At 36.5% G+C, this 27,999-nt stretch overlaps 1 protein-coding gene across 1 annotated transcript; it reads right to left on the bottom strand.

Moving 5' to 3' along the window:
- Positions 1–51: 51 nt before the first annotated feature.
- On the bottom strand, positions 52–27,934 carry LOC150098614 (uncharacterized). Its single transcript, XM_090405666.1, has 2 exons — positions 27,822–27,934; positions 52–1,525 (listed from the first exon to the last, which is right to left on the bottom strand). The coding sequence occupies exon 2, from the start codon at positions 1,367–1,369 to the stop codon at positions 191–193; it is 1,179 nt and encodes a 392-aa protein (XP_090261792.1). The 5' UTR covers positions 1,370–1,525; positions 27,822–27,934; the 3' UTR covers positions 52–190.
- Positions 27,935–27,999: the final 65 nt, after the last annotated feature.

The following is a 27,999-nucleotide window of genomic DNA, read 5'->3' as shown; positions in this document are numbered from 1 at the left end:
AATGTATGAGTGCACTTTTAATATATACGTAAAAGATTCACACTGAGATACTTAAGAGTGTTGCAACTTTTATTATACTCCTGTGCATAATGTATGATAAATAAGAATAAAACAGAAGAAAATGGGGGAAAAATTCAAATCCTATCATAATAATTACTATTTGTAATAAATATATTCTTTAGACAATCTTCTACCATTTGAACAAAAGTTTGACTTTTAAATTGGAGGGCAAATCGTAGATTTTTGCTTCGACGGAGAACTCAGTGATGAAGTCTCTTATGTCTTCGCGTTGTAGGTCATCGGGATGATCTGACTCGTATTTCTTTTTTGGATGATTATCATTGAAGAAGTGCAAATTTATCTGTACACATGATTTCCCACGCCGTACGTAAACAGGAGGGTCGAAGAAGAACTGGGTATATCGTGGAAAAGGTTGTTTGTTTACCTTTCGCTGGAGTTTGTCTTCCTTCCAGGCAATTTCATTTTTCTGATAGATTTTATATTTCATAGCTTTTATTATACCAGTAGAACTCTCCAGGTCATCGATTTCCAGTTGAACTCCGCAGAAATGGACTGAGTAATGTTCACAAAAGATTTCCAGTGATAAGTATGCTGGGCGATTTTTGTATGCATTTCTTCCTCTCCGTAATTCGACCACATGATATTCCAGAAATGACCTCGGCGCACCTTGATAATAATTGAGATAGGGTAAGAATGGCATTTTCATTTGTCTTATGTTTTCCTCATTGAATAGCAATTTTCTTCTCTCACACTCCCTCCAGATCCAATCTACCACTGCATCATTCACCTTATCCTCAGATTTCATATTCAATGTACGTCTCTTCACAATGAATTCAACGATTTCTTGCTTGGAATTGAGAAACCCTTTAGTTTGTAAAACAGCTTTCGTTTCTAAGTCAATTGACTTAAGGCAGTCGTATATAAGAGCTGGTACGTTGTGTTTCTCTGCAATCTCCAGCATTTCACACACATTTAATACTGAGGGATGACAGCATTTCCTTATTTGAACTTTGCATTTTTCTTCCAGGGCATCAATGCCAAATTCTCGAGCACATGCTAAAGTTTCTGTGGCAATTTCTAGATTATCAAGATGAACCGTCTTGAAATGGATGCACTTTAGCATGGTTACAAAACCTTTTTTAGTTAAATTTGGAAGCTTTAGTTTTTGAGATAGGTCGCCAGGAGAAAAATATTGTGCGCGGAACACTGAACTCCGTGTCAATAAAACGAATGAATATATTTTAATTGGCTGCTCTCTATCTCCAAGTAAAAATGTGACATCACCATTGCGTCTCCCGTCATCGTACAGTGTCTGTAGATCTTCCTTAAGTGCCTTGACATCATCCATTTCACTTTACGTTAGAAATGCTATTTAGCTCACCAAGCGAGTGGAATAAATAATGTATTATAAATGCAGTGATAAGAATGGTAAAAATAAGCTTAAATGCTACTTATCTTTTTAGGCGTTTTCAGAAGAATTCCAATGTACACCAGGATTTGAGACCTACAAAATTATCAGCTTATTAATGTTGCGTAAAAATTGAAACAAATTCATGATGAAGGTGTGAAAAAAAATATACATAATTTGGTTTTTGCAGATAATCACATCCACGAATGGTTGTAAATCTATAAAGCATTTTTACTATGAATATGCCAAAATTCAGATAATCCAGAAATAACACAATATTTCAAATCTCTTTCAGGCTTTTGGTGAGCAAAGTGGGGGACTCACCTTCCATGAAATTATTCTACCACTGGAAGACACTCACAAACACCCATTTGCACAGTAGGAATATGGATTGTTCTTGTAAGTCAAGAAATATTGGTTACAATTGAGCAAGTTATCCATTCCGCCAAGGAGGGGGGGGGGGGAAACAGGCAGTAGTAAAACTTAGAAACAAAGCCTTAAGAACTAATTAACATTTGTTAGGTAATTGGACAACAGTTTTGCATGTTTGAAATAATAATAATAATAACATTATTATTATTATAAAAAGCCTCCATGGAGTCAAAGACTCATCGTTCTACTGTTATACACACAGTTTATCATTCCGCGCCTTCAATATATTCATCACTGTTTTTAAGCTCACCACACTCTCGGGCAATGCATTCCAATCACTCACCACTCTCCATGAAAAAAATCTGTTCATCACTCCCTTGCTCACACTCTCCTTATACAGCTTCCAAGGATGACCTCTTGTTCTCTACCTATCTTCACCCATTCTATGCAACCCCCCACCCCCCCGACATTAATCTGGTAATTACCTCTTAGCAGCTTAAATGTCTCGATCATATCCCCTCTCCTCCTTCTACGAATTTCTACAAATTGCATTTTGCCAATCTATCTTCATACTCAACATTCCAGAGACCAGAAACCATAGTCGATTGTCTCTGAACCTTTTCCAATATATCTTCATATTTTTGAAACCAGGTGACGTGACCAAATCTGCGCACAGTAATCCATATTTGGCCTGCTCAAAGGCTTATACAAGGGAACCATAAGATCGTTACTTCTACAAGTCAGTGCCTTCCACATCATTCCCATTATCATCTTGTTAGCCTCACAATATGTTTATTATTTTAATAGAAAGAGAAAATGGTGACTGATATTTTTAATATGGAGGTGCCGCTTACACAGTTCATCCATGCAAAAAATCTACTTCTCAAGCCTTGCTCACGCTCTGTTTATACAGCTTCCACCAATGACCTTTTCTTTTATCTATGTTTTTCTCCATATCACTCTGACAACCCCTCAGTAGCATATCTGCCTGAGTATTATTCCCCTTCCTTATTTCTGCAATTTCCTCAATCTGTCTAAATATTCAACACTTTAGGGAACAGAAACTGCCTTAGTCAATCGTCTTTGAATGCTTTCTAATATCTTCTGGTCCTTTTGAAAACTAGGTGCAAATCAACGCACAATAGTCCATGTGTGCCCCTAATGAAAGCGCCTTATACACTGCTTGTAAAAATGTGAACGGAACCCACATGGGCAAGATGAATTGTGCCAAATAGTCACGTGTTCTGGTATAAATTGGAGGAATATAATGCTCACAAGTCAGTGCAACTGTCCGTATGAAATGGTTGCTAGAAGAGAACTGTTTAAAAGAGACATTGAGATAGGATGCAATATTGGAAGCCTGTCTGTTCGGCGCATTGTTGAACAATTGCGCCATCTCAGGTAAATAATCAGTGATACCATACTGAGAGTAAAGCGCAGAAAGTCAACTGTAAGAGCAACCGTAGTGGGCGACCCACTACACTCGCCGAACTTACGCGACTGTAGAGTGCTGCTAAGGATGATATGTAAAGACTGCCATTCGCCAGTCGACACGTTGAATGCGGAGTTTTGGGAATCGATTGGAACACGTATCTATCTGTAAAAAAACATCCAGAAGAGAGGTTTACCACATGGTAGAAACGCAATATGCAAGCCCCATATTACCAGAGACATGGAAGCTTGGAAAGTTGTGTTATGTAGCGATGAATCAAGTTACGCCGTCTGTCGAGAAGATGGAGGACTCTGGATGTGGTAATTGTCAGCAGAACTCTCTTACGAGAGTGCGTTACCACCAACTATGAAATTCGGAGGTGGCGGTATGGTCCTGTTTTTCCTGGTTTAGCCTAGGACATCTGTGTGTGGTGGAATGAATATTGTATTTCGAAAGGTATCTGACCATTCTAGACATGCAATGTTTCCTACTTTGTGGAGTTTCTACGGAACTGACCACTGTATGTTCCAGAAAGACACTGCATCATATCAGTAGGCTGCTGCTGTAACTGCGTGGATTGTGAACATGAACGGTATCACACTTGACTGGCTTCCACAGAACCCTGATCTCAAACCTTACTCTGAATGTATCTGAATATCTTTGGGTTGGACTGCATCGTTGGGTGCGGTCAAGGGGTGTCCTCCCACAATATTCTAGGATCCCATTGAAAGAATGGTCCAAATTTCCCATTGATCATTATCCTACGCCTGTGGAAAGTATCCCACGCAGGATTGGTAAACTGATGTAGCGAAAGGAGGTCCTACATCATATTAACGAGGATGCTATGGCTGTTTGTTCCTAATACTAGGATGTCTGTTGACGTCTTTTTCTGCATCGTTGGTATAATCCGTTGTGCTATCTTCACGATTACAACAACGTGTCTCTGAAGTCTTAGGCCATTTTATACAAACACGCCCAGCTCCCTCATCTCCACTTCTACCTCCCAGATATTACCACCAACATATACTCTGCATCTGATTTTTGCTTCCAAAATTTTGAAACTTTACACCTTGCAACATGAAAGTGGTAACCTCAGCTATTTGCCCATTCAGCCAGTGCATTCAAGTCCTCTTGCAAAGTCACGAGATTGGCTTCATTCCTCATTATTCTCCCCAACTGAATATCACCATGCAACAAATAATCGAACAATATTTGCATCTTACATTTTAGTACTCATAAAGATCTATTAATCAGGAATTTACAAAATTTGCAGTAGATGATTTAATATTGAACTCATTTTTAGCCATGAACTCTAACGTCTTTTACATTCAATTCATTTTTCATTAGTGCATTTCATGTTTCGATTTCAACTCATTCATCGTGGAGCACCAAAAAAAAAACAGAAGTTCGTAGCAGTGCTATCATGTTTCAGAACCGGTTATTTCTCAACCATTCTAGATTAAAAATCGACATCACTGGATCTAAGAAATTTTCACTTGTAGCGTGAAATCATTTAATACCGAGCAACTGAAACCAAAGCTAATTTTAAGGGTACTTTCCGAAAGGTTGCTGCATTTGCTCTGTCGAAATGAAATTTTATGAAATTTGGTATTTGGAAGGCTGACAAATATTTTGCAACTATCTCAATTTTGCGATCCAATAGGACTGGTTCAATGATTAGTATTTGACAAATTCAAATCTAAAAGCTTTGATCCTTGGGTTCATTCCACTGCATGATGTCTAAGACATCATCCCTCTAGAATTCTGGAAATCGAATTCCTTTATTACCATATTATTTCCTATAAGCAGTCTGAGTTATCAGAATTGCAGTCTCCCATAATGATCATCCACATTCCACCCAAGTTAATTTGCCTTATGATTTCCTGTTCATCACTCATCTAATGATTTTATTTCAGCTATGTAGGATTTTTAATCTAATTGAAGACATTTTTCATTTAATTTTATTTTTATTAAAGATGATTTTTTAAATTTCGGCTATAGTTTATTTTTTTTATTTTAATTAAAGATGGTTTAGTATTTCATTTATAGTATACTTTTTACATCAGGTATAGCCTATTTTATTTCTTAATAAATGGATGAGAAGGAAGTCATACCTTGATGAGTAAGGAAAGATATTTGAGAAACAAGAATGAAGAATAATTGCTAGGGGAAAACAGGAAGATGCTTTTTATCAGAATTCTAATGAGCAAATTCTAAAAGTGGAAGTAGATAACCAGATTAGGAAGCAAAACCTAAAATCAACTCAAGCTGTTATGAATAATATATCTGCAATATAATATTCAAATGAAAATTTACCTTAAGATTTAGATGTCTACAAATTACCATCGTAAATGAATAATCCTGATGAGGCTGATGCTTTCAAAAGGATTTAATAAAGAGAACCATTTAAGTGATGTTGTGCAAACCTGAAGGAACTACCAAAACAGAATATAAATATCGAAGAACATTGGTGCCAATTAAAGGAAATAATATTAAAATTGGCAGAAAATACAACAGGTTACACAGAAAGATAAAGTAAAAAGGATTAGTAATTTAATAAGCCGAAAGGCTAATTAAAAATAATTAAATAAAAAGGATTAGATCTCGAAAGAAGTAAAAAATTTAAGAGATAAAAGGAAAAGCATGAAACTAAAACAGAACTATAACAGAAATGAGTACAGTAATTCCTCGATTAATGCGTCCCCGATTAGTGCATTTTCGATTAGTGCGTCATTTTTTTTCGATACCAAATTCGATTAGTGCGCCTATACACATCTCAAAAATAAATGTTACAGATTTTAAAAATTTTCTACCTATACGTTTTTATGGCTAATGTTTAAAAAAAATCACTCACAGAATGAAATAATTTAGTTACAAATTTAAAACATTTTACGAAGCTATTTTTAATGGCATACTACACTACTTCCATGTACACTATGTTCCAAATTTTTACCGCGAAAATTTATGTCGTCTGCTATAGCACGCCCACAGATTCGAGACCCTTCGACACTTCTGCGCATGTCACAAAAAGGAGAATCCATTCCGTCTTCTGGGATGAGTTGTTTATTATTACACGTCGGAAAATTAACTTTTCTTTTATGATCATTGTAGTTTTTAAAGTGGCAACTATTTTGCTTGTGTAACAGTTGGGAAATTTTATCTATAAAGCACGAGATTTCGCCTGATGGCGATCAATTCGTACGTCCTTCATTTCTTTCTCCCCTTCAATGATAACGTTCAAGAGTTAATTAAATCTCATTCTGAAGAATTGAGTGCTTCCAACATGCTAAATTTAGATGCACAGCGGGAAGATCCGAAGAATATGAAGAAAATTTAACCACTGATAGTCAGCCAAAAGAGATTTCACAGAAACAATTTGAAAATATTTTTCGTACAATCAAAGTTTTTAAGCAGCAATGCTTTGAGGCTGACCCTGATGAAGAGAGAAGCAGTAAAATTTGCAGAAGAGTAGAAGAGGCAATAGGGCCATACCGTCGGTTGTATGAAAAAAATAAACAAAATGCCCACGAAACTACGTTAGTTCAATTCTTTGTTAAGAAGTAGAATAATAAAATTTATATTCTGAATATGTTTTATTGTCTTTCGGCTTCGTGGTTTTCCTTTAACTAGGCCCTGAGACATACTTTAATTCTTTTATAAAAAATTAAGGTTCAAAAAAGAAATTTGAGGAACGAATTATACTTTTTCCCATAAGTTATTATTTTCGATTAGTGCGTTTTCGATTAATGCGCATGTTTTAAAGAACGCATTAGGCGCACTAATCGAGGGATTGCTGTATAATCGATTAACCAAAAATTTAGAAAACTAGTTAAAAGAGAAAAGAATAATTGGTTAGAAAAAAAATGCAAAATGGCAGAGAAGCTATCAAAAGAAAATAACCTCCATGGATTACATAAACAAATGAGTACGACACGGACAACCAAAATGATAATGATCAAAAACAAAGAGGAACTGATTGAAAGGAAAACAAAAAGAATGGTCAGATGGGAAGAATACTTTAAAGACTTATATAATAAAAACAGCTCCCAGGATATTCCAATTCCAGCCACTAAAATGAAAATGGAAACAAATATCTTTACCAAAGAAATAAGAGAACACAGCATAGAAAAATGTTTATATCTTTAAAACTAGGAAAGCACCTGACATTGATCAAATACACGTAGAATTCCTAAAAGCAGGAAAGAAACAACTTTTGGAACCATTAAAAACATTATTCGAAAGGTTTACAAAAATGAACCACTGCCTACTGATTGGACGAAATCAGTCATAACTCTTATATACAAAAAAGGAGATAAAACAGAATGCAATTACAGAGATGAGGCACAATTGATCAACTATTCACCTTAAGACAGCGAATAGAAAAGACACTAGAGTACAACCAAAGTCGCTACATAAATTTCATAGACTTTCGTCAGGCATTTGATTCAATCCGTTGAAGAGAACTATGGAAAACTATGGAAGATTTTGGAATTCCCAACAAAACTATAAGGATAATAAAGAATCTGTATGAGAAATTTGAAAGTGCAGTACGAATGGGGACACCTTAACCAATTGGTTCTACACAGAGAGCGGAGTGAGACAGGGATGCAATCTGTCACTAGACCTGTTCAATCTTACACTGGAAGAAGCAATTAGTAAGGCCTTAAACAATGAAGACGGAATCAAAATATGCCGGAAAAATGTAACAAATTGAAAATTTGCAGACGCAGATTGTACTAGTTGCGCACAGAAAAAATCTACAGCGAATTTTTGATAAACTAAAGGAGTGACTAAAACTTGGATTAAACATAAATATAGACCAAACAAAAAATATGCAAATAGCAAAAATAAGCACCAATCTGAAAATTGAAATTGATAGTAGGAATTTAGAGCATGTAGAAAACTTCACTTCGAGGAGTTATTGAGTACAATGGTGAAATAAAAAAAATATAAACAGACGAACCGGCAGCAAAATACGAGTAACAAAAGTAACAATCTATGAAACAATGGTACTCCCAATACCTTTCTATGGAAGCGAATGCTGGAATCTCAAAAAGGCTGAAGATAAAAAAATTATTAAGTACTGAAATGGGTTGGCTAAGAAGATTATTTGGAGTATCTCTGCTGGATAGATTGACAAACGAAGACATAAGGAAACGACTAAACAAGAAATAACAATAATAGACAAAATCCAAGAAAGCAGACTGCGATGGTTTGGCCATGTGACCAGAATGGGAACAGAAAGACTACCAACTAAAGTCCTGAATAGAACGATGGAAGGTAAAAGATCCAAAGGGTGGCTCAGAATTAGATGGATAGACAAAATAAAAGAGGACCTGAAAGCAAATCACAACAAGCGACACCGAACTGGAAAGAATTGTTCGGACTCCCCAGGGACAGACAGAAGTGAAAAGAGTTCACTTGGCCTCATCATCATCCACAGAGATGATGGAAGAGAGAAGAAGAAGAAGTGCATGCATGTGAACGAACTACAAATACGAGTAGTGTTTACAGAGAAAAAAGCTTTAAACGGAAGCAAATAAGCATGTGAAATTAATCGAGAAAGATTAATCTCTGAGCTGGATAAGTTAACAAATAAACTGCTACAAAGTAAAACTGAGAAGCTATATAACGAGTGTACAAAAATTAGATCTGGTATAAACACACACAACTTACATACAAAAAATACTAGCTGTGGTGGTGGTGGGCAGTAGATGGCGTTGATGTAGGTGATGGGTAGTAGAGGTTACAACGTGTGTAGCAGTGGAGACGGAGAGTTGTACAATAGGTGACCTCCCGCGATGAGTCTTCGGACTCTTCGGAGGTGTTACAAATAATAATAATATTAACAAAATATTAATTTTCTAAACAAAACAATATTAACAAAATAATAAAAACAAAACTTATATTTTGACAAGACCAATTAGTATAGAGTAAGAACAGAAAATGGGAATTATACTCTATCAGAATTAAATAATTTTCTCATAAGGGTTTTCGAAATAAACGACCTATCAATTAAATGAATTCAGTTCACAACAAAGAGAATTATAACTCACTGAGAAATAGATTTAAGTGTGAACTACAGAAATTTTTATTGGAAGAACCAAAAGTATATGATGAGAGTGGTAAATATATTGTACGTATTTCAATAGGAGTAAATAATACACATATTCATCGTGATATTACCAGTAGAGTATGAGTATGATACAATGATATACATATTAATGGCTTTATAAATTGCACTAAAGATTACACCACACATCAGAAGCTACCAATATGGTATTCTATAGTACATGTGCTCGTGTCCTATAGAATAACATATTGCTATTAACAACAATAACTAGTGTAGTATAGCATAAAAAGATCTTCTTCTATATATTCTAGAATAACAATATATTAAGTTACAGTATTTGTGTACCATTGCAACGTCTTGAGTCAGCTGCGTTATTGTAATATATCTAGTGTTATTTGTCTATATTGTAATATCTTTATTCTAATTCAATTTAGCAGTATGCACTTTTTCTCTCGTAACCTTTCTTACTTATTCTATTGCATACTATGTTCATCCACCTTTCGTGTTTATTAGTCATATGATGTGAAAAAAAGGAAAATTTATTTGTTGAGACTGTGCCACCAGTATTTCTATATCGGCACAAGTGGCGCAGTCTCAATAAATAAATTTTCCTTTTTTTTATAGGCATACGACTAGTAAACACGAGAGGTGGATGAACACAGTAAAACGTCCGGAAGATTTCTCTCTCCCTCTCTCTCTCTCTCATACTAGCATAAATTTCTTCAATAAAGTTTACATGAACAGTCGAGGTTAGTAAGTACTTAAACTACACTTTTAATGCCTTAGTTGTTTCCCGATCATAAGACTGATTTCATTTAGGAACAGTGAATTGTAACTTAAAAGATCAGGTGCCACTCTATTGACATATAATTGAAACGCATTTATTCACATTAACAAAGTACATTAATTAAATGATAGGAAGATCACTCTCTCTACCTATCCTTTAGACTTTTAGCATAAAGAAACAAACTTTCCCTTTTCAATACTAAATGACTATACAATATAATTACTCAATTACTTCTCTGCTTATTACCTCTCTGCCTTCTCTGCTCTACCTCCGTAGCGCAATTGGAAGAACGACGGTACATTGCGCCCTTCGATTGGAATAGGCCTAAGTTCGATTCTCGTCGCGACGGGAGGAATCTTTATCTGGTCGATTTCAATCGATGGTGAGTTAGCCGATCTCATACGGAGGTAGCAGGGTTTTTTCTCCCGGGAACTCGGGTTTTTCATCCCGCATACATACAAATCGGCCCTTCAGAACACACGCAATTTACAGACAAAAATTACTAGTTGTGGTGGTGTTGGAGGTGGGCGGTAGATGGCGTTGATTCGTAGTAGAGGTAAGGTGTAGAGATAGTGGAAGATGTCCTCCCGCGATGAGTCTTCGGACTCCTTGGAGGTATCAGGAATAATAATAATAATAATTATACCAAATTATTGAAACTAATTTACTCTCAAAGTGGTTAGCTAGCTATGCCAAGTTATCTCACAAATTATATTCCAATTAAGAACAAATCAGAGGCATCTCTTATAGATACTTCTTATTACTATTTCTTATCAGTCCATCTATAGCATATTTCCGAGATTACAAAAGGAATATACAATAAAAGATGGAACAAACGTACAGAGGCTCTTTTTCACACACTCTTCCAAAGGTCCTGCACTAAAGTCTCTATTCTTTTTCTTTCATCTTGGGCCTTAGGTTTCATTCTGGAGAGTCTTGTTTCAGGGGGTGTTTCATGTAGATATTGGCGGGATTTGGACTGCAAATTTCCTAGTACTCGAAAAGCTAAGGCAAGAGGTTTCAGCATACAGGCTTGAAGATCGCTGTGTGGCTTTTGGCTTCGGTTGACCTCCCATGGCAAAAGGACATCCGATTGACACTTGGCTCAGGTATTTACATAGGCTGTTCTCTCGTCATTCCCATTCTTTTCCTCCGGTGCGGGTTTGCCATAATGTCTGGTGCTCTGGATCTCTGCCAACTATCGATGATGCCCCAATGTTCTCTGTCGATGACTGCCGACTCTGATAACTATGGCTCTCCTCTCCTCTTCTAATGATGTTTGGCTCAGTCCCTTTTTATCTTGCATTCTCCAGGACCTTGCACCAAGGGTTGCAACTCCTGAAGAATTCGGCATGACTCCTTGATCTTTTGATAAGACTGACCCGTTCTTTATTCTCGTCTGTGCACTCCTTTAATCCTATCTCGTCGGGCAGTGGAAACTTGTCTTAACCTAGTGGATCTCATTGAAGGTGTTTATGCACAGAGCTCGCAAGCAACTTTCTCCTACACTGACATCATTAACAACTTTCGTTTGCCCTTATACATAGCTATTATACAAAGTTCCAATGACAAAGCATTGCCTTTTTTTTATTTTTTTTATTTTAGGAATTTGTTAAAGCAGTAAATACACTCAGTTCCCATAGAGTTCTTTACATTAATATTAAGCATAAAATACATAGAGAGAAACAAGGTTATTTTTAGATCTTTCTCACGAGACCTTACCTCTTAAAATTGATGTAAAACTTTGGTATTTCTAAGCTACATCGTGGTTTATAAAGGCCACTCTTTCATGAAAAACGTTTAATCCATGAACGTGGGAAAATTTTTTTCTTTAATCTGTTTCTTTGTCGTGTCTCATGCATTCTCTGGGTAGGATAATACTCAGATTTGTCATTTAATATTGAGCAGGGAACGCCATCAGTCTGACCTATGGGCTCTTCTTGGTGCAACTGATGTTTTGATTCATTATCGTCAATATCCCCTGGGCGTATATTTCCCTTCCAACCTCTTGCTCTCTTTCTATTTCCCCTGTTATCTGGGGGGTAACCTATACTAGAATTTACTTCTAATGTGGTTCACTTCTGTTCCATTCGCAGCAGTTTTATTTGTGGCCTCTAACTTCACTTTTCATTTGCTGATATCTTGACATTCAAGATGTGTAAGGTCTCTCCCACTTTTACCTGTTCAATATCTCTAACAGTTGGGGGATGAAGCAAAGTAATTTCCCTGTCTTTCTCATCAATAAATCTATTTTTCCTTGCTTCCCCCTTTCCTAACAGGGAATGGTTGTTCCATGTGTTCCTCTCATCAACAGTGTCACCAGCATGATGCCTTTGACTACCTCTGCCAGGCAACCTGGTTAAATCACAAAATGGAAATCTCCCTTTTAGTGAAATCACAAGAGAACTTATGTGACTCTAAAAAGTCTGTTCCAAGAATTACCTTTGCTATAGTTTGAGAGGATTCCGGGAGAATTAACAATTCTGGTGAAACGTTTAACTTAAAATCCAGCAACCACATGTTCCCCTTCACTTTCTCCGGGGTATAAATGGTGGGGTTTGTTATTCCCTTCAATATGACTGGTGTTCTTAGCTTAGTGATACCTTCGAATACTCGGGATTGCAATTTCCTGAAGAGATCCAGTTATCACTGAAACCTGGGAATCAGGGTCCAAAAAACTCTGCACTTTAGCCCTCTTATTTCCCCCCTTATTACTGTCATGGCATTTTCATGCTGATTCCTAAAGTTTCTTGGCCACTTGTTAGTCTCTGTGTGGGATGAGGGTGAGTCATGACCACATTAGATTCACAATACATCCTTCTATTTGAGTCTCTTCTACTGCTATAGGAATTTTTGGCAATGCGCCCAAATTTATTGCAGCTGAAGCACTGTGGTACTTTCCTCCTGTTTTTTCCCTTTCAGTACACTCTTGTTCAGAACCCAGCTGTTCCGTGAAGGTTTTTGTTTGAACTACCCTAACCGATTTAGAACGGAGTCAAGTTTACCTATTAGGGCTGTTGTAGTCTTTCTACCTCTTTTTTGATATAAAAGTGTATTTGTTCCATATTAATAGACTATGCGACAGTCAATCTGATGTTGACTATGGATCTAACTTTGGAAAACTGAGATATCAGGGTATCCTTGAATGTATTGTATTCCAGAGTGTCTCTCGGTATGGGAGAGGAATACAAAAAATTCTTGGCCCTGCCAATCAATTTATTCCCAAAAGTTATTAGAAGCTGGAAGTCTGACCAGTTTCCAACGTATCTTAGCTCCTCTACAAACTTGAAAAAGGACAACACATCATCATGGTCTTCTCCAGAGAATTGAGGGATGATGACACGAGGTGAGAATTTACTGTTCTAAAGAATTCTACATTCCCATCGTGTTAGAAATAGTGGCTCCCAAGTTACCACTGTTCACATTCATGGTTCTTAAAAATTTTTCTTACACTATATATATATATATATATATGTGTGTGTGTGTGTGTGTGTGTGTGTGTGTGTGTACTTTCTATTTATTTGCCTACTATTCTTTATTTACAAGACTGTCCCAATTACTATTTCTTATTTTAACAACTGTGGATTTTTATCCTGTCGAATGCACCATTCTAATGGCTTGAGTCAGCTGTGTTATTGTAATATATCTAGTGTTATTTGCATATATTGTAATATCTTTATTCTAATTCTGTTTTAGCAATACGTGTTTTTTCTCTCGTAACCTTTCCTACTCATTCTATTGCATACTATGTTTATTCCACTTTTCGTGTTTACTAGTCTTAAGCCTATGAAAGAAAGGAAAATTTATTTATTGAGACTGTGCCACCAATATTTCTATATTGGCACAAGACACAGTAAAATGTCTGGTAGATATCTCTCTATATCTCTTTCTCTCTCTTACTAGCATAAAATTCATCAATAAAGTTTAAATTAACAGTCGTGGGTCTTACGTACATAAACTGCACTTCAAATGCCTTAGTTTTTTCCAGCTCATAAGACCGATTTCATTCAGGAACAGTGAACTGTAACTTAAAAGATCAGGTGCCACTCTATTGACATATAATTGAAACGCATTTATTTACATTAATAACAAACTACATTAATTAAATGATAGGGAGGTTTCTCTCTCTACCTACCCTATAGACTTTTAGCATGAAGAAACAAACATTCCTTTTTCAATACTAAATGACTGTACGATATAATTACTTCTCTGCTTATTAAATCAAATTACAGAAACTAATTTACTCACAAAAAGGTTAGCAAGCTATGCCAAGTTATCTCACAAGCAATATTCCAATTAATAACAAATCCGAGGACTCTCTTATAGATACTTGTTATTACTATTTCTTATCAGTTCATCTATAACATGTTTCGTAGATTACAAAAGGATTATACAATAAAAGATGGAACAAACTTACAGAGGCTCTTTTTCACACACTCTTCCAAAGGTCTATGTCTAAAGTCTCTATGCTTTTTGTTTCATCTTGGTCCTTAGGTTTCTCTCTGGAGAGTCTTGTTTCAGGGGGTATTTCATCTGGATTTGGACTGCAAATTTCCCGGTACTCGTAAAGTTCTGGCAAGAGGTTTCAGCATACAGGTTTGAAGATCACTCTGTGGCTTTTGGCTTCGGTTGACCTCCCTTGGCAAAACGACATCTGACTGACACTTTGCTCAGGTGTTTACATAGGCTGTTCTCTCGTCATTCCCATTTTTTTCCTCTGATGTGGGTTTACCATAATGCCTGGTCCTCTGGATCTCTGGCAACTGCCGATGATGCCCCATGGTGCTCTGCCAATGATTGCCCACTCTGATAACTGTGCCTCTCCTCTCCTAATGATGTTCGGCTCAGTCCCGTTTTATTTCGCATTCTCCACGACCTTGCACCGAGGGTTGCAATCCCTGAAGAATTCGGCATGATTCCTTGATCTTTTGATAAGACTGACCCGTTCTTTATTCTCGTCTGTGCACTCCATTAATCCTATCTCGTCGGGCAGTGGAAACTTGTCTTAACCAATTGGATCTCATTGAAGGTGTTTATGCACAGAGCTTCAAAGATACTAATTTTGAAGGTGTTTATGCACAGAGCTCGCAAGCAACTTACTCATACACTGACATCATAAACAACTTTCTTGTGCCCTTATCCATAGCTATTATACAAAGTTCCAGTGACAAAGCATTGCTTTTTTTTTTCTTTTTCATTTTAGGAATTTGTTAAAACAGTAAATACAGTCAGATCCCATAGTTATTTACATTAATATTTAGCATAAAATATATATAGAGAAACAACGTTATCTTTGTATCTTTCTCACGAGACTTGACCTCTGTAAAAATTGATGTAAAACGCTTTGGAATTTCTAAGCTACATTGTGGTTTATAAAGGCCCACCCTTTCATGAAAAAAGTTTAATCCATGAACGTGGGTAAAAAGTTTTTCTTTAATCTATTTCTTTGTCGTGTCTCATGCATTCTCTCGGTAGGATAATACTCAGATTTGTCATTTAATTTTGAGCAGGGAACCCCATCAGCCTGACCTGTGGGCTCTTCTTGGTGCAACTGATGCTGTGAATCATTATCGTCAATATCCCTTGGGCATCTATTTCCCTTCCAACCACTTGCTCTCTTTCTATTTCTCCTGTTATCTGGGGGGGGGGGTAAACTATACTATAATTTAATTCTAATGTGTTCACTTCTATTTAATTTGCAGCAGTTTTATTTGTGGCCTCTAACTTCACTTTCTCATTTGCTGATATCTTGTACATTCAAGATGTGTAAGGTCTCTTTCCCCTTTTACCTGTTCAATATCTCTAACAGTTGGGGGATGAAGCAAAGTAATTTCCCTGTCTTTCTCATCTATTTTTCCTTGCTTCCCCCTTTCCTAACTGGGAATGGTTGTTCCATGTGTTGCTCTCATCAACATTTTCTCCAGCATGATGCCTTCGACTACCTCTGCCTGGCAACCTGGTTAAATCACAAAATGGAAATCTCCCTTTTAGTGAAATCACAAGAGAACTTATGTGCCTCTCAAAAGTCTGTTCCAAGAACTACCTTTGCTGTAGTTTGAGAGGATTCCGGGAGAATTAACAATTCTGGTGAAACGTTTAACGTAAAATCCAGCAACCACATGTTGCCCTTCACTTCCTCCGGAGTATAAATGGTGGGGTTTGTTATTCCCTTCAATACGACTGGTGTTCTTAGCTTAGTGATACTTTCGGATACTCGGGATTGCAATTTCCTGAACAGAGATCCGGTTATCACTGAATCCTGGGAACCAGGGTCCAATAAAATTCTGCACTTTAGCCCTCTTATTTCCCCCCTTATTACTGTCATGGCATTTTCATGCTGATTCCTAAAGTTTCTTGGCCACTTACTAGTCTCTGTGTGGGATGATGGTGAGTCATGACCACATTAGATTCCGAATACATCCTTCTATTTAAGTGTCTTCTACTGCTATAGCAATTTTTGGCAAGGTGCCCAAATTTATTGCATCTATAGCACTGTGGTACTTTCCTCCTGTTTTTGTTCCATTCAGTACACTCTTGTTCAGAGGCAAGCTGTTCCTTGATGGTTTTTGTTTGAACTCCTCTAACTGATTTTGAATGGAGTCAAGTTTATCTATCAAGGGCTGTTGTACCTCTTTTTTGATATAAGAGTGTATTTCTTCCATATTAATAGACTATGCGACAGTTAATCTGGTGTGGTCTATGTTATTTATTTCTGTGACCTTATTTTCCTTTTTACCTCTCTTCTATTGGTCAACGTTTTTCTTTAGGATTCCTTGGATTTTTCTCTTTCGTAACCTCAGTTTTTGTATCTGACACTTCTGTAATGTTGTTTATCTGGCTGGCACTAGATACAGGATGAATATCGCCTAGCCTTTCTTCTTTTTCTTTTTTGGCCTGATAGCATTCTTCTAAATTACTTAACTTCCTTTGTATGCTGTCTCCATATATTCTTCTCTTACTCCTAACCTGAATTGGTTGAAGACTGCCCAATCAAGATGGCTCTTTTTCTACCTGGACATGCTCAAGCTATTCGCTAAGGTGAGCAACCTATTGTAATACTCAGTGATATTCTTTTTTCACAGCTTTGGACCCACGCTTCTAACTTTGGAAAACTGAGATATCAGGGTATCCTTGAATTTATTGTATTCCAAAGTGCCTCTCAGTATGGGAGAGGAATACAAAAAATTCTTGGCCCTGCCAATCAATTTATTCCCTAAAATTATTAGAAGCTGGAAGTCTGACCAGTTTCCGACGTATCTTAGCTCCTCTACAAACTTGAAAAACGACAACACATCATCATCATCGTCCTCTGCAGAGAATTGAGGGATGATGAGGCCAGGTGAGGATTTACTGTTCTAAAGAATTGTACATTGCCCATCGTGTTAGTAATAGTGGCTCCTAACGTATCGCTATTAACATTCATGGTTCTTAAATCATATGTGAACTAAGGAATACAATCCTGGAAAAATAGCTGAATTCGAATCCAACCTTGTTCACTTAAAAATTAGGTGGCAAGAAAATCTTACCAAATTGGTAGAAAAAAGAGCCAACATTGCACATCATAGAACAAGTGAACCTTTTAAAAACTGGAAACCAACAAACAGAATAATGAAAAATTCACCAATGCATGAAATCATAGAAAATAAAATTCCCTTGGATTTTCCAAATAAAATAGCCAACTACCCAGCATTTCCTCAAAATCAAGACAGGAAAAATATAGTCATCAACTCTGAAATAGGGAAACATGAAAAAAATGCCTAGAAAATACTGAAATCTTGAGATCATTAGCCCTTTCAAACATAATGAAATATGGACCTGACTCGATAAAGATCTACACAGATGACTCCGAAAATCCAAATGGCAATTCTGGGAATGGCAAAGTCATCTATGGCTCTCCTAATATAGAAGTAAAAACAACTAACAGTATTGGATGCAACTCATTCCATGCAGAATTAATAGCAATCGACACAGCACTGCAATATTTCGACAAACAAAACCCGAAGGAGTTTATACTTTTCACAGATTCCTTAGCAGCCCTTCAAGCTATTAAGAACTGCTACATTAGCCATCAAGAAATACTTAGAGACATAGCAAAAAACATAAACAAACTACATAAGGATTCAGAAATAATCTTCCAATGGATTCCATCCCATGTGGGATTAAAGGGAAATGAAACTGCAGATAAAGTAGCAAAAATGGCCGCAACATTAGGTGATACCACAGATTTCGATCTTTTTAAAATCACCAAAAAAGAAAACATAAAAAGAACAATTCTTCAGGACATGACTCACCACTGGTACTTAGCAGAAAATCCAGCTACCATCAACTCCAAGTTTAATCGCAGTGCCACTACCATGATCTCTTTACTCAAGAGACCGGCCACACAAGACCAACCAATCAAGTTTAGCAATGGCATAAAAGTCTTCCCCACCTGCCAAATATGTAATATCGAGGAAGCATCATCAATGCATTTGCTAAACTGTATGAACATTTCCAAATTTGAACTCTATAACAACCCAGAAAAGGTGCTGAATAAAATACATGAACTTGACCTCTATGATCTGGTGTAGTAATGCCATGGAATAATAATTAAAAAAAATGGTTCTTAAAAAATTTTCTTACACAACATATATGTACACTTTCTATTCATTTGCATTCTTTATTTACAAAACTATTCCAATCTCCTATTTCTTATTTTACAACTGTGGAAATTATCCTGTCGACTGCACCATTGCAATGTCTTGAGTCAACTGCGTTATTGTAATATATCTAGTGTTATTTGCGTATATTGTAATATCTTTACTCTAATTCTATTTAGCAGTACGTGCTTTTTCTGTCATAACCTTTCTTACTCATTCTATTGAATACTATGTTTATCCACCTTTTGTGTTTACTAGTCATAAGCCTATGAAAAAAGAGGAAAATTAATTTATTGAGACTGTGCCACCAGTATTTCTATATCGGCACAAGACTCAGTAAAATGTCTGGTAGATTTCTCTCTATCTCTCTCTTACTAGCATAAAATTCATCAATAAAGTTTAAATTAACAGTCGTGGGTCTTACGTACATAAACTACACTTCTACTAATGCCTTAGTTTTTTCCAGCTCATAAGACCGACTTCATTTAGGAACAGTGCATTGTAAATTAAAAGATCAGGTGCCACTCTATTGACATATAATTGAAACGCATTTATTTACATTAATAACAAACTACATTAATTAAATGATAGGGAGGTTTCTCTCTCTACCTATCCTATAGACTTTTAGCATGAAGAAACAAACATTCCTTTTTCAATACTAAATGACTGTACGATATAATTACTTCTCTGCTTATTAAATCAAATTACAGAAACTAATTTACTCACAAAAAGGTTAGCAAGCTATGCCAAGTTATCTCACAAGCTATATTCCAATTAATAACAAATCACAGTACTCTCTTACAGATACTTATTATTACTATTTCTTATCAGTTCTTCTATAACATGTTTCTTTTATTGTATATTCCTTTTGTAATCTAGGAAACAAACTTACAGAGGCTCTTTTTCACACACTCTTCCAAAGGTCTATGTCTAAAGTCTCTATGCTTTTTGTTTCATCTTGGTCCTTAGATTTCTTTCTGGAGAGTGTTGCTTCAGGGGGCGTTTCATCTGGATATTGGCATAATTTGGACTGCAAATGTCCCGGTACTCGAAAAGCTCAGGCAAGAGGTTTCAGCATACAGGCTTGAATATCACAGTGTGGCTTTTGGTTTTGTTTGACCTCCCTTGGCAAAACGACAACTGACTGACATTTGGCTCAGGTATTTACATAGGCTGTTCACTCGTCATTCCCATTTTTTTCCTCTGGTGTTTGCCATAATGTCTGGTCCTCTGGATCTCTGGCAACTGCCAGTGATGCCCCATGGTTCTCTGCTGATCACTGCCCACTCTGATAACTGTGCCTCTCCTCTCCTCTTCTCTTGATGTTTGCCTTTTTATTTCGCATTCTCCAGGACCTTGCACCAAGGGTTGCAACCCCTGAAGAATTCGGCATGACTCCTTGATCTTTTAATAAGACTGAGCTTCTTTATTCTCCTCTGTGCACTCTTTTAATCCTATCTCGTCGGTCCGTGGAAACTTTTCTTAACCTAGTGGATCTCTTTGAAGGTGTTTATACAGAGAGCTCGCCAGCATCTTTCTCATACACTGACATAAACAACTTTCTTGTGCCCTGATACACAGCTATTATACAAAGTTCCAATGTCAAAGCATTACCTTTGTTTTTTATTTTTCATTTTAGGAATTTGTTAAAGCAGTAAATACAATAAGTTCCCATCGGGTTATTTACATCAGTGCTTCCCAAACTTCTGGATGTCAGGGCCCCCTTTGGAAAAATTAAAATACTTCACAGCCTCCCTCGAAAAAAATCGTAATATAGATATATATTATATTATTTATTTTATTTATATTCAATACAAAACATACACAGCGAATATTGCAAAAATCAAATGCAAATATTACATTTTAGCATCTTACATACACATTTGACATGGCACTTTATCTCATATTTTATATAGATAACTGGACAATGAGACTTATTTGTGCCTATGGTCCCACAGAAGGTTCTACTAAGGTAGAAGTGGAGGAATTTTTTGAGGCTTTAGAAAAAGCAACTGACACAATGAAAAATGAAAAGTTGGTCCTTGTTGGGGATCTAAATAGCAGAGTAGGAAATGATTGTGAGACATACAAAAATATTTTGGGAAAATTTGGAGAAAAGAGCAAAGCTAATAATAATGGCAAGTATCTGTTGGATTTCTGCTCAGGACATGGACTGGTTATTACTAACACCATGTTCCAACATAAAAATGTGCACAAATTCACATGGAGAGAAGAGGCAAGGAATAAGAAAAGTCTCATTGACTATGTTATTGTTGATAGTGATGTTTTCTCCCTGGTGCAGGACACCAGAGTGTACAGAGGATTTGAAATTGGAAGTGATCACTATTTAGTCTTGAGCAGGATAAAATTGAATTTCATATTGAAAAGAATAACATGTAAGAAAGTTTTAAAGCGAATAAAAGTTGAGCAGCTCTCAGATGTGAGCTGTAGACTAAAATACACAAAGATTATTGAAGGAAAAATGAAAGAGTTTGAGAACAGGAATCAAACTTTGGAGATTCAGTGGCAAACACTGAAGAAAACATTGATTGATTCTGCCAGAGAGGCATGTGGTGAGGTTGTTTGTAAGGATAAAAAAATCAGAACTCCTTGGTGGACACAGGAGGTTAAAGAGGCAGTGAAGGAAAAGAAGAAAGCATACCAAAAGTTCCTGTCAAATAAGTCAGCTTGTGCTCTTAGAGAATATAGAGACAAATGCAAGAATGCTAAACACTCTGTAAAACTAGCTAAACAAAAGTCATGGGAGGACTTTGGCAAGAATATAGAAAATAAATATCAAGAAGGTGGCAAAATATTCTGGAGGTTGTTGAAGAAGCTTAAGAATGGAGGAAAGAGTGCTGTAAAAGGAATTAGAGATGATAAAGGTGACATGAAAACGGGAGAAAAAGATATCCTTGAAGTATGGAGTAATTACTTTGAAAAACTGCTAAATGAAACAAGCAGTGATAACAGCACAGTGGTAAAAAACACTGACCAGGCATGCAGTCAGGAATACATATCCATACTTGAAGTAGAAAAAGCCATCAAAGGCTTGAAATGTGGAAAGGCAGCAGGAGTAGATGATATTCGACCAGAAATGCTGAAGTATGGTGGTATAAGAGTCTTACAGTGGCTGCACTGCATAGTTCAGAAAGCCTGGACAGAGGGACGAATTCCCGATGATTGGAGTAGAGCTCTCATAGTACCCATATATAAAAAGGGAAATAAAACTGCATGTGAGAATTACAGAGGTATTTCCCTACTTAGTGTTCCTGGCAAGATCTATGCAAGTATACTTGAGAAACGGTTGAGAAGAATTGTGGAAGAAAAGCTTGGTGAAGAACAAGCTGGATTCAGGCCAAATAGAGGCTGTCAGGATCAGATCTTCACTTTACGACAAATAGTCGAGAAAGCATGGGAATATAACAAAGATCTGTATTTAAGTTTTGTCGATCTGGAAAAGGCATATGACAAGGTGCCAAGAGAGAAGCTATTCAATACGCTGCAGTTATATGGTGTCAATGGAACATTATATCAAGCAATACTTAGTCTTTATTTGAGTTGCAAGTCAGCAGTTAGAATTGAAGGAAGTACAGGAAGATGGTTTAATGTTAAATCTGGTGTGAGACAAGGATGTACATTGTCCCCTCTGTTATTAATTATCTATATGGATCACATTATGAAGGAAAGTGGTATTAAACATGATATCAAAATTGGAGATGTTAATGTCAGCTCTTTGCTTTATGCGGATGATGTTATACTTCTAAATAAATCCGCTACAAGTCTGCAAGATTCTCTGACTAAATTGAATAGCTCTTGTAATAGATATGGTATGAAGGTCAGCAATAAAAAGACAAAGACAATGAAAATAGGCAGAATCATTGAAAATGTCAACTGTGTTGTGAATGGAGAACCTGTGGAACAAGTAAAACATTTCAGCTATTTAGGCACGATTTTTAGTGAAGATGGTAAATTAAATATAGAAATAGACAGCAGAATCAGCAAAGCTGGTATGGTGGGAAGTCAATTGAATAAATTCATATGGAATAAGAGAGAAATTAGTCGGAACACTAAATTAGCTGTATACAAGACAGTGTTCAAACCAGTTTTAACTTATGGATCTGAGAGCTGGGTCAGAAGTAAAACACTTGACCAAAGACTAGAGACTGCAGATATGAGAGTCCTGAGAAAGATTATAGGCGTGAACAGATGGCATCAATGGCAGTATCATATTAAAAACGAGGATATTATAAAAGAACTTGACATTGTCAGCATCCAGGAATGCGTTAGCAGAGCTAATCTCAGGTGGTATGGTCACTTAAACAGAATGGGCGAGGAAAGATTAGCAAAACAAGTGTTCTCTGCCAGGTTGGCAGGAAAACGACCGAGAGGAAGACCAAGATATAGGTGGATTGATACGGTACAAAGTGCTTTAGACGATAGAAATATAAGATCTGATAATATTGGAGTGTTGACAAGTAACAGACTGATTTGGAGGAAAATTGTAGATAGGAAATTAATAATGATGTAATTTTTTTCATGCAGTACTATCATTTCCTGTACACCCCTTGAGGGTACATGGCAGGAATTTGATGATGATGATGATGATATATTGTTATTGTACATTTACAATACAACCACATGAAACGTAAAACGCCCAGTTCTCCAATCTATTCAAATCATCCTGTAAAATTTTGATCGACTAAAATCTTGATCCAAATTATAAAGCTGGAATTAGTAACATTTCTTTATGATATAATAAATACAAAGTTGTATCCAGTACAACAAGTTCACTACAACAGCATCCAGAAGCAGATATTCAAATCAACCAGTGTTTTCCAGTACTTGTTAAGAGTGATATTTAAAATGTATTAAGAGGAACCATCATTGTAAATACGATTATATATAAAATTAGAAATATATTGGTTATTCCATGGTGTAGAGAAGAAGAAAATGATCAAACCAAAAGTATAATCTATTCGGTAATTGAGATTTCTTAAAAACATTTCTGAAGATCATCATCATCATCATCAAATTCCTGCCATGCACCCTCAAGGGGTGTACAGGATATGACAGTACTACATGAAAAAATTACATCATTACTAACTTCCTATCTACAATTTTCCTCCAAATCAGTCTGTTACTTGTCAAGACTCCAACATTATCGGATCTTATATTTCTATCGTCTAAGCACTTTGTACCGTATCAATCCACCTATATCTTGGTCTTCCTCTGGGTCGTTTTCCTGAAAACCTGGCAGAGAACACTTGTTTTGCTAATCTTTCCTCTCCCATTCTATTTAAGTGACCATACCATCTGAGATTAGCTCGGCTAACGCATTCCTGGATGCTGACAATGTCAAGTTCTTTCCTAATATCCTCATTTTTAATATGATATTGCCATTGATGCCATCTGTTCACGCCTCTAATCTTTCTCAGGACTCTCATATCTGCGGTCTCTAGTCTTTGGTCAAGTGTTTTACTTCTGACCCAGCTCTCAGATCCATAAGTTAAAATTGGTTTGAACACAGTCTTGTATACAGCTAATTTAGTGTTCCGACTAATTTCTTTTTTATTCCATATGAATTTATTCAATTGACTTCCCACGATACCAGCTTTGCTGATTCTGTTGTCTATTTCTATATTTAGTTTACCATCTTCAGTAAAAATTGTGCCTAAGTAGCTGAAATGTTTTACTTGTTCCACAGGTTCTCCATGCACAACACAGTTGACATTTTCCATGATTCTGCCTATTTTCATTGTCTTTGTCTTTTTATTGCTGACCTTCATACCATATCTATTACAACAGCTATTCAATTTAGTCAGAGAATCTTGCAGACTTGTAGCGGATTTATTTAGAAGTATAACATCATCCGCATAAAGCAAAGAGCTGACATTAACATCTGCAATTTTGATATCAGGTTTAATACCACATTCCTTCATAATGTGATCCATATAGATAATGAATAACAGAGGGGATAATGTACATCCTTGTCTCACACCAGATTTAACATTAAACCATCTTCCTGTACTTCCTTTAATTCTAACTGCTGACTCACAACTCAAATAAAGACTAAGTATTGCTTGATATAATGCCCCATTGACACCATATAACTGCAGCGTATTGAATAGCTTCTCTCTTGGCACCTTGTCATATGCCTTTTCCAAATCGACAAAACTTAAATACAGATCTTTGTTATATTCCCATGCTTTCTCGACTATTTGTCGTAAAGTGAAGATCTGATCCTGACAGCCTCTATTTGGCCTGAATCCAGCTTGTTCTTCACCAAGCTTTTCTTCCACAATTCTTTTCAACCGTTTCTCAAGTATACTTGCATAGATCTTGCCAGGAACACTCAGTAGAGAAATACCTCTGTAATTCTCACATTCAGTTTTATTTCCCTTTTTATATATGGGTACTATGAGAGCTCTACTCCAATCATCGGGAATTCGTCCCTCTGTCCAGGCTTTCTGAACTATGCAGTGCAGCCACTGTAAGACTCTTATACCACCATACTTCAGCATTTCTGGTCGAATATCATCTACTCCTGCTGCCTTTCCACATTTCAAGCCTTTGATGGCTTTTTCTACTTCAAGTATGGATATGTATTCCTGACTGCATGCCTGGTCAGTGTTTTTTATCACTGTGCTGTCATCCCTGCTTGTTTCATTTAGCAGTTTTTCAAAGTAATTACTCCATACTTCAAGGATATCTTTTTCTCCTGTTTTCATTTCACCTTTATCATCTCTAATTCCTTTTACAGCACTCTTTCCTCCATTCCTAAGCTTCTTCAACAACCTCCAGAATATTTTGCCACCTTCTTGATATTTATTTTCTATATTCTTGCCAAAGTCCTCCCATAACTTTTGTTTAGCTAGTTTTACACACTGTTTAGCTTTCTTACATTTGTCTCTGTATTCTGTAAGAGTAAAAGCTGACTTATTTGCCAGGAACTTTTGATATGCTTTCTTCTTTTCCTTCACTGCCTCTTTAACTTCCTGTGTCCACCAGGGAGTTCTGATTTTTTTATCCTTGCACACAACCTCACCACATGCCTCTCTGGCAGAATCAATCAATGTTTCCTTCAGAGTTTGCCACTGAATCTCCAAGGTTTGATTCCTGTTCTCAAACTCTTTCATTTTCTTTTCAATAATATTTCTGTATTTTAGTCTACAGTTCACATCTGAGAGCTGATCAACTTTTATTCGCTTTAAAACTTTCTTACATGTTATTCTTTTCAATATGAAATTCAATTTTATCCTGCTCAAGACTAAATAGTGATCACTTCCAATTTCAAATCCTCCGTACACTCTGGTGTCCTGCACCAGGGAGAAAACATCACTATCAACAATAACATAGTCAATGAGACTTTTCTTATTCCTAGCCTCTTCTCTCCATGTGAATTTGTGCACATTTTTATGTTGGAACATGGTGTTAGTAATAACCAGTCCATGTCCTGAGCAGAAATCCAACAGATATTTGCCATTATTATTAGCTTTGCTCTTTTCTCCAAATTTTCCCAAAATATTTTTGTATGTCTCACAATCATTTCCTACTCTACTATTTAGATCCCCAACAAGGACCAACTTTTCCTTTTTCATTGTGTCAGTTGCTTTTTCTAAAGCCTCAAAAAATTCCTCCACTTCTACCTTAGTAGAACCTTCTGTGGGACCATAGGCACAAATAAGTCTCATTGTTCAGTTCCCCATTCTCATATTTGCCCACATTACTCTACTTGAGACTGACTGCCATTCAAGAAGATAATTTCTGAAGATAAATAACGAAAATATCTAGTAGATGAAGCAGGTTGAGGTTATCAGAACTTTAAAAATAAACACCCTTCCGATTCTTTAGTGGTGTTACAAAATTTTCAAATCTTCATATTAAGGGTCTTATATAGTTCACCAGTTGATACTAATACATCTTGAAAGTAGGATTTAAACTAAATATTGGTGATAATTATGATATTGAAAATAGTTTACTGAAACTGCACAGAAGCCATTAGATAATAGTGACTATTTTACTAAAATGTATATTAAGGTGATTCTTTAAGTAAATAGATAATTTTGTATTCGTTTAGTAATAAACGAATACAAATCAATTAAGTTACTTCCTACATGAAAGTGACTTAATTGATCCAGTAGGAAATAGATTTAAAATAACAGATCATATAATTATGATACCGAAATTTATGGAAAAATGTTAAGAATCCAGTGGACGATAACGACATCTACTAGAAAGCATGCTGATGTTATAGATACATTTCAGCGCCGGAACGGATAATCCATATTTTTTGAATTAATCCAATTTTTAATACCAAAAATTTATCCAATGGTATTTTATTCACAGACTCTTCGCTTTTGTCTTTTGCTTAAAACTCCCCTTCCCTTAAAAAGCAAACATGCCGCGTGTACTCGTCCTCATATGCACGCAAGCGACCGATCGTAACGACAGCCACATCGGGAAACCACGGCAGCTATGCTAGCCGCCGACGGCGACGGAGAGAGAGAGAGAGAGATATACGAGCGTCACCACAACGTCATTCTAATGTAACTTCCGCTTCATCCCCCTTCCGGTGACGTCATTTCCGGTAGCGAACGAAGACGAGGTACCCGCTCACGCATTAATGCGTCCGCTGCGGTCTCCCATAGGCTACCATGTTAAAGAACCAGCCGTTTGAAAGGAAAGAGTCCGATATTCGAAATGGATTAATTCCCAAACCAGAAACAAGCCCTAATTGTAATAAGTTGCGCTATTCTCACTGAAAGGTAACCAATTGCATGACATGCTAATATCGGAATTTAGCTTCGAGACAATCATTATCACGCTTTGTCGTTGTACAATGAGTTATTAGGAATAATAGTGATCGTAATTAGTTGTCACCACGAGTTTTATTTGACAAGACAACAGTACAGTAACGAGGGTATGAAGCCACGCCCTGGGCACTGACTGCAAGACAATGGCTATGAGCTCTTGACCTAGAAACCTAGCGGTAAAACACAACTATAAGCAAATAAACAGCTTGAGAGCTATAACATTGCATTAAAACTGATTATTACAGTAGAGCTGTTGTTAATAATAATACTTACATGTATATATAGAAGAACAATTTCTTTACCTATACTGAAAATAATTCAGAAAATGAGAGCCGCAACAAACGCCATTCCTTCATCCACAAGTTTGGTTTACGAAGATCGATACCGCTACATGCGCAGTAAGCAAACAATTACGTCATCAGTAGAGTAACACGTGGGGATTTATTCCCAA

The sequence above is a fragment of the Typopeltis vanoorti genome, chromosome 15, assembly GCF_054136105.1.
Source record: "Typopeltis vanoorti isolate ZY-2024b chromosome 15, IOZ_Tvanoo_1.0, whole genome shotgun sequence".
Lineage (NCBI taxonomy): Eukaryota > Metazoa > Arthropoda > Arachnida > Uropygi > Thelyphonidae > Typopeltis > Typopeltis vanoorti.
The sequence above is the reverse complement of the archived record's forward strand: the minus strand, read 5'-3'. Positions and strand labels throughout refer to the sequence as shown.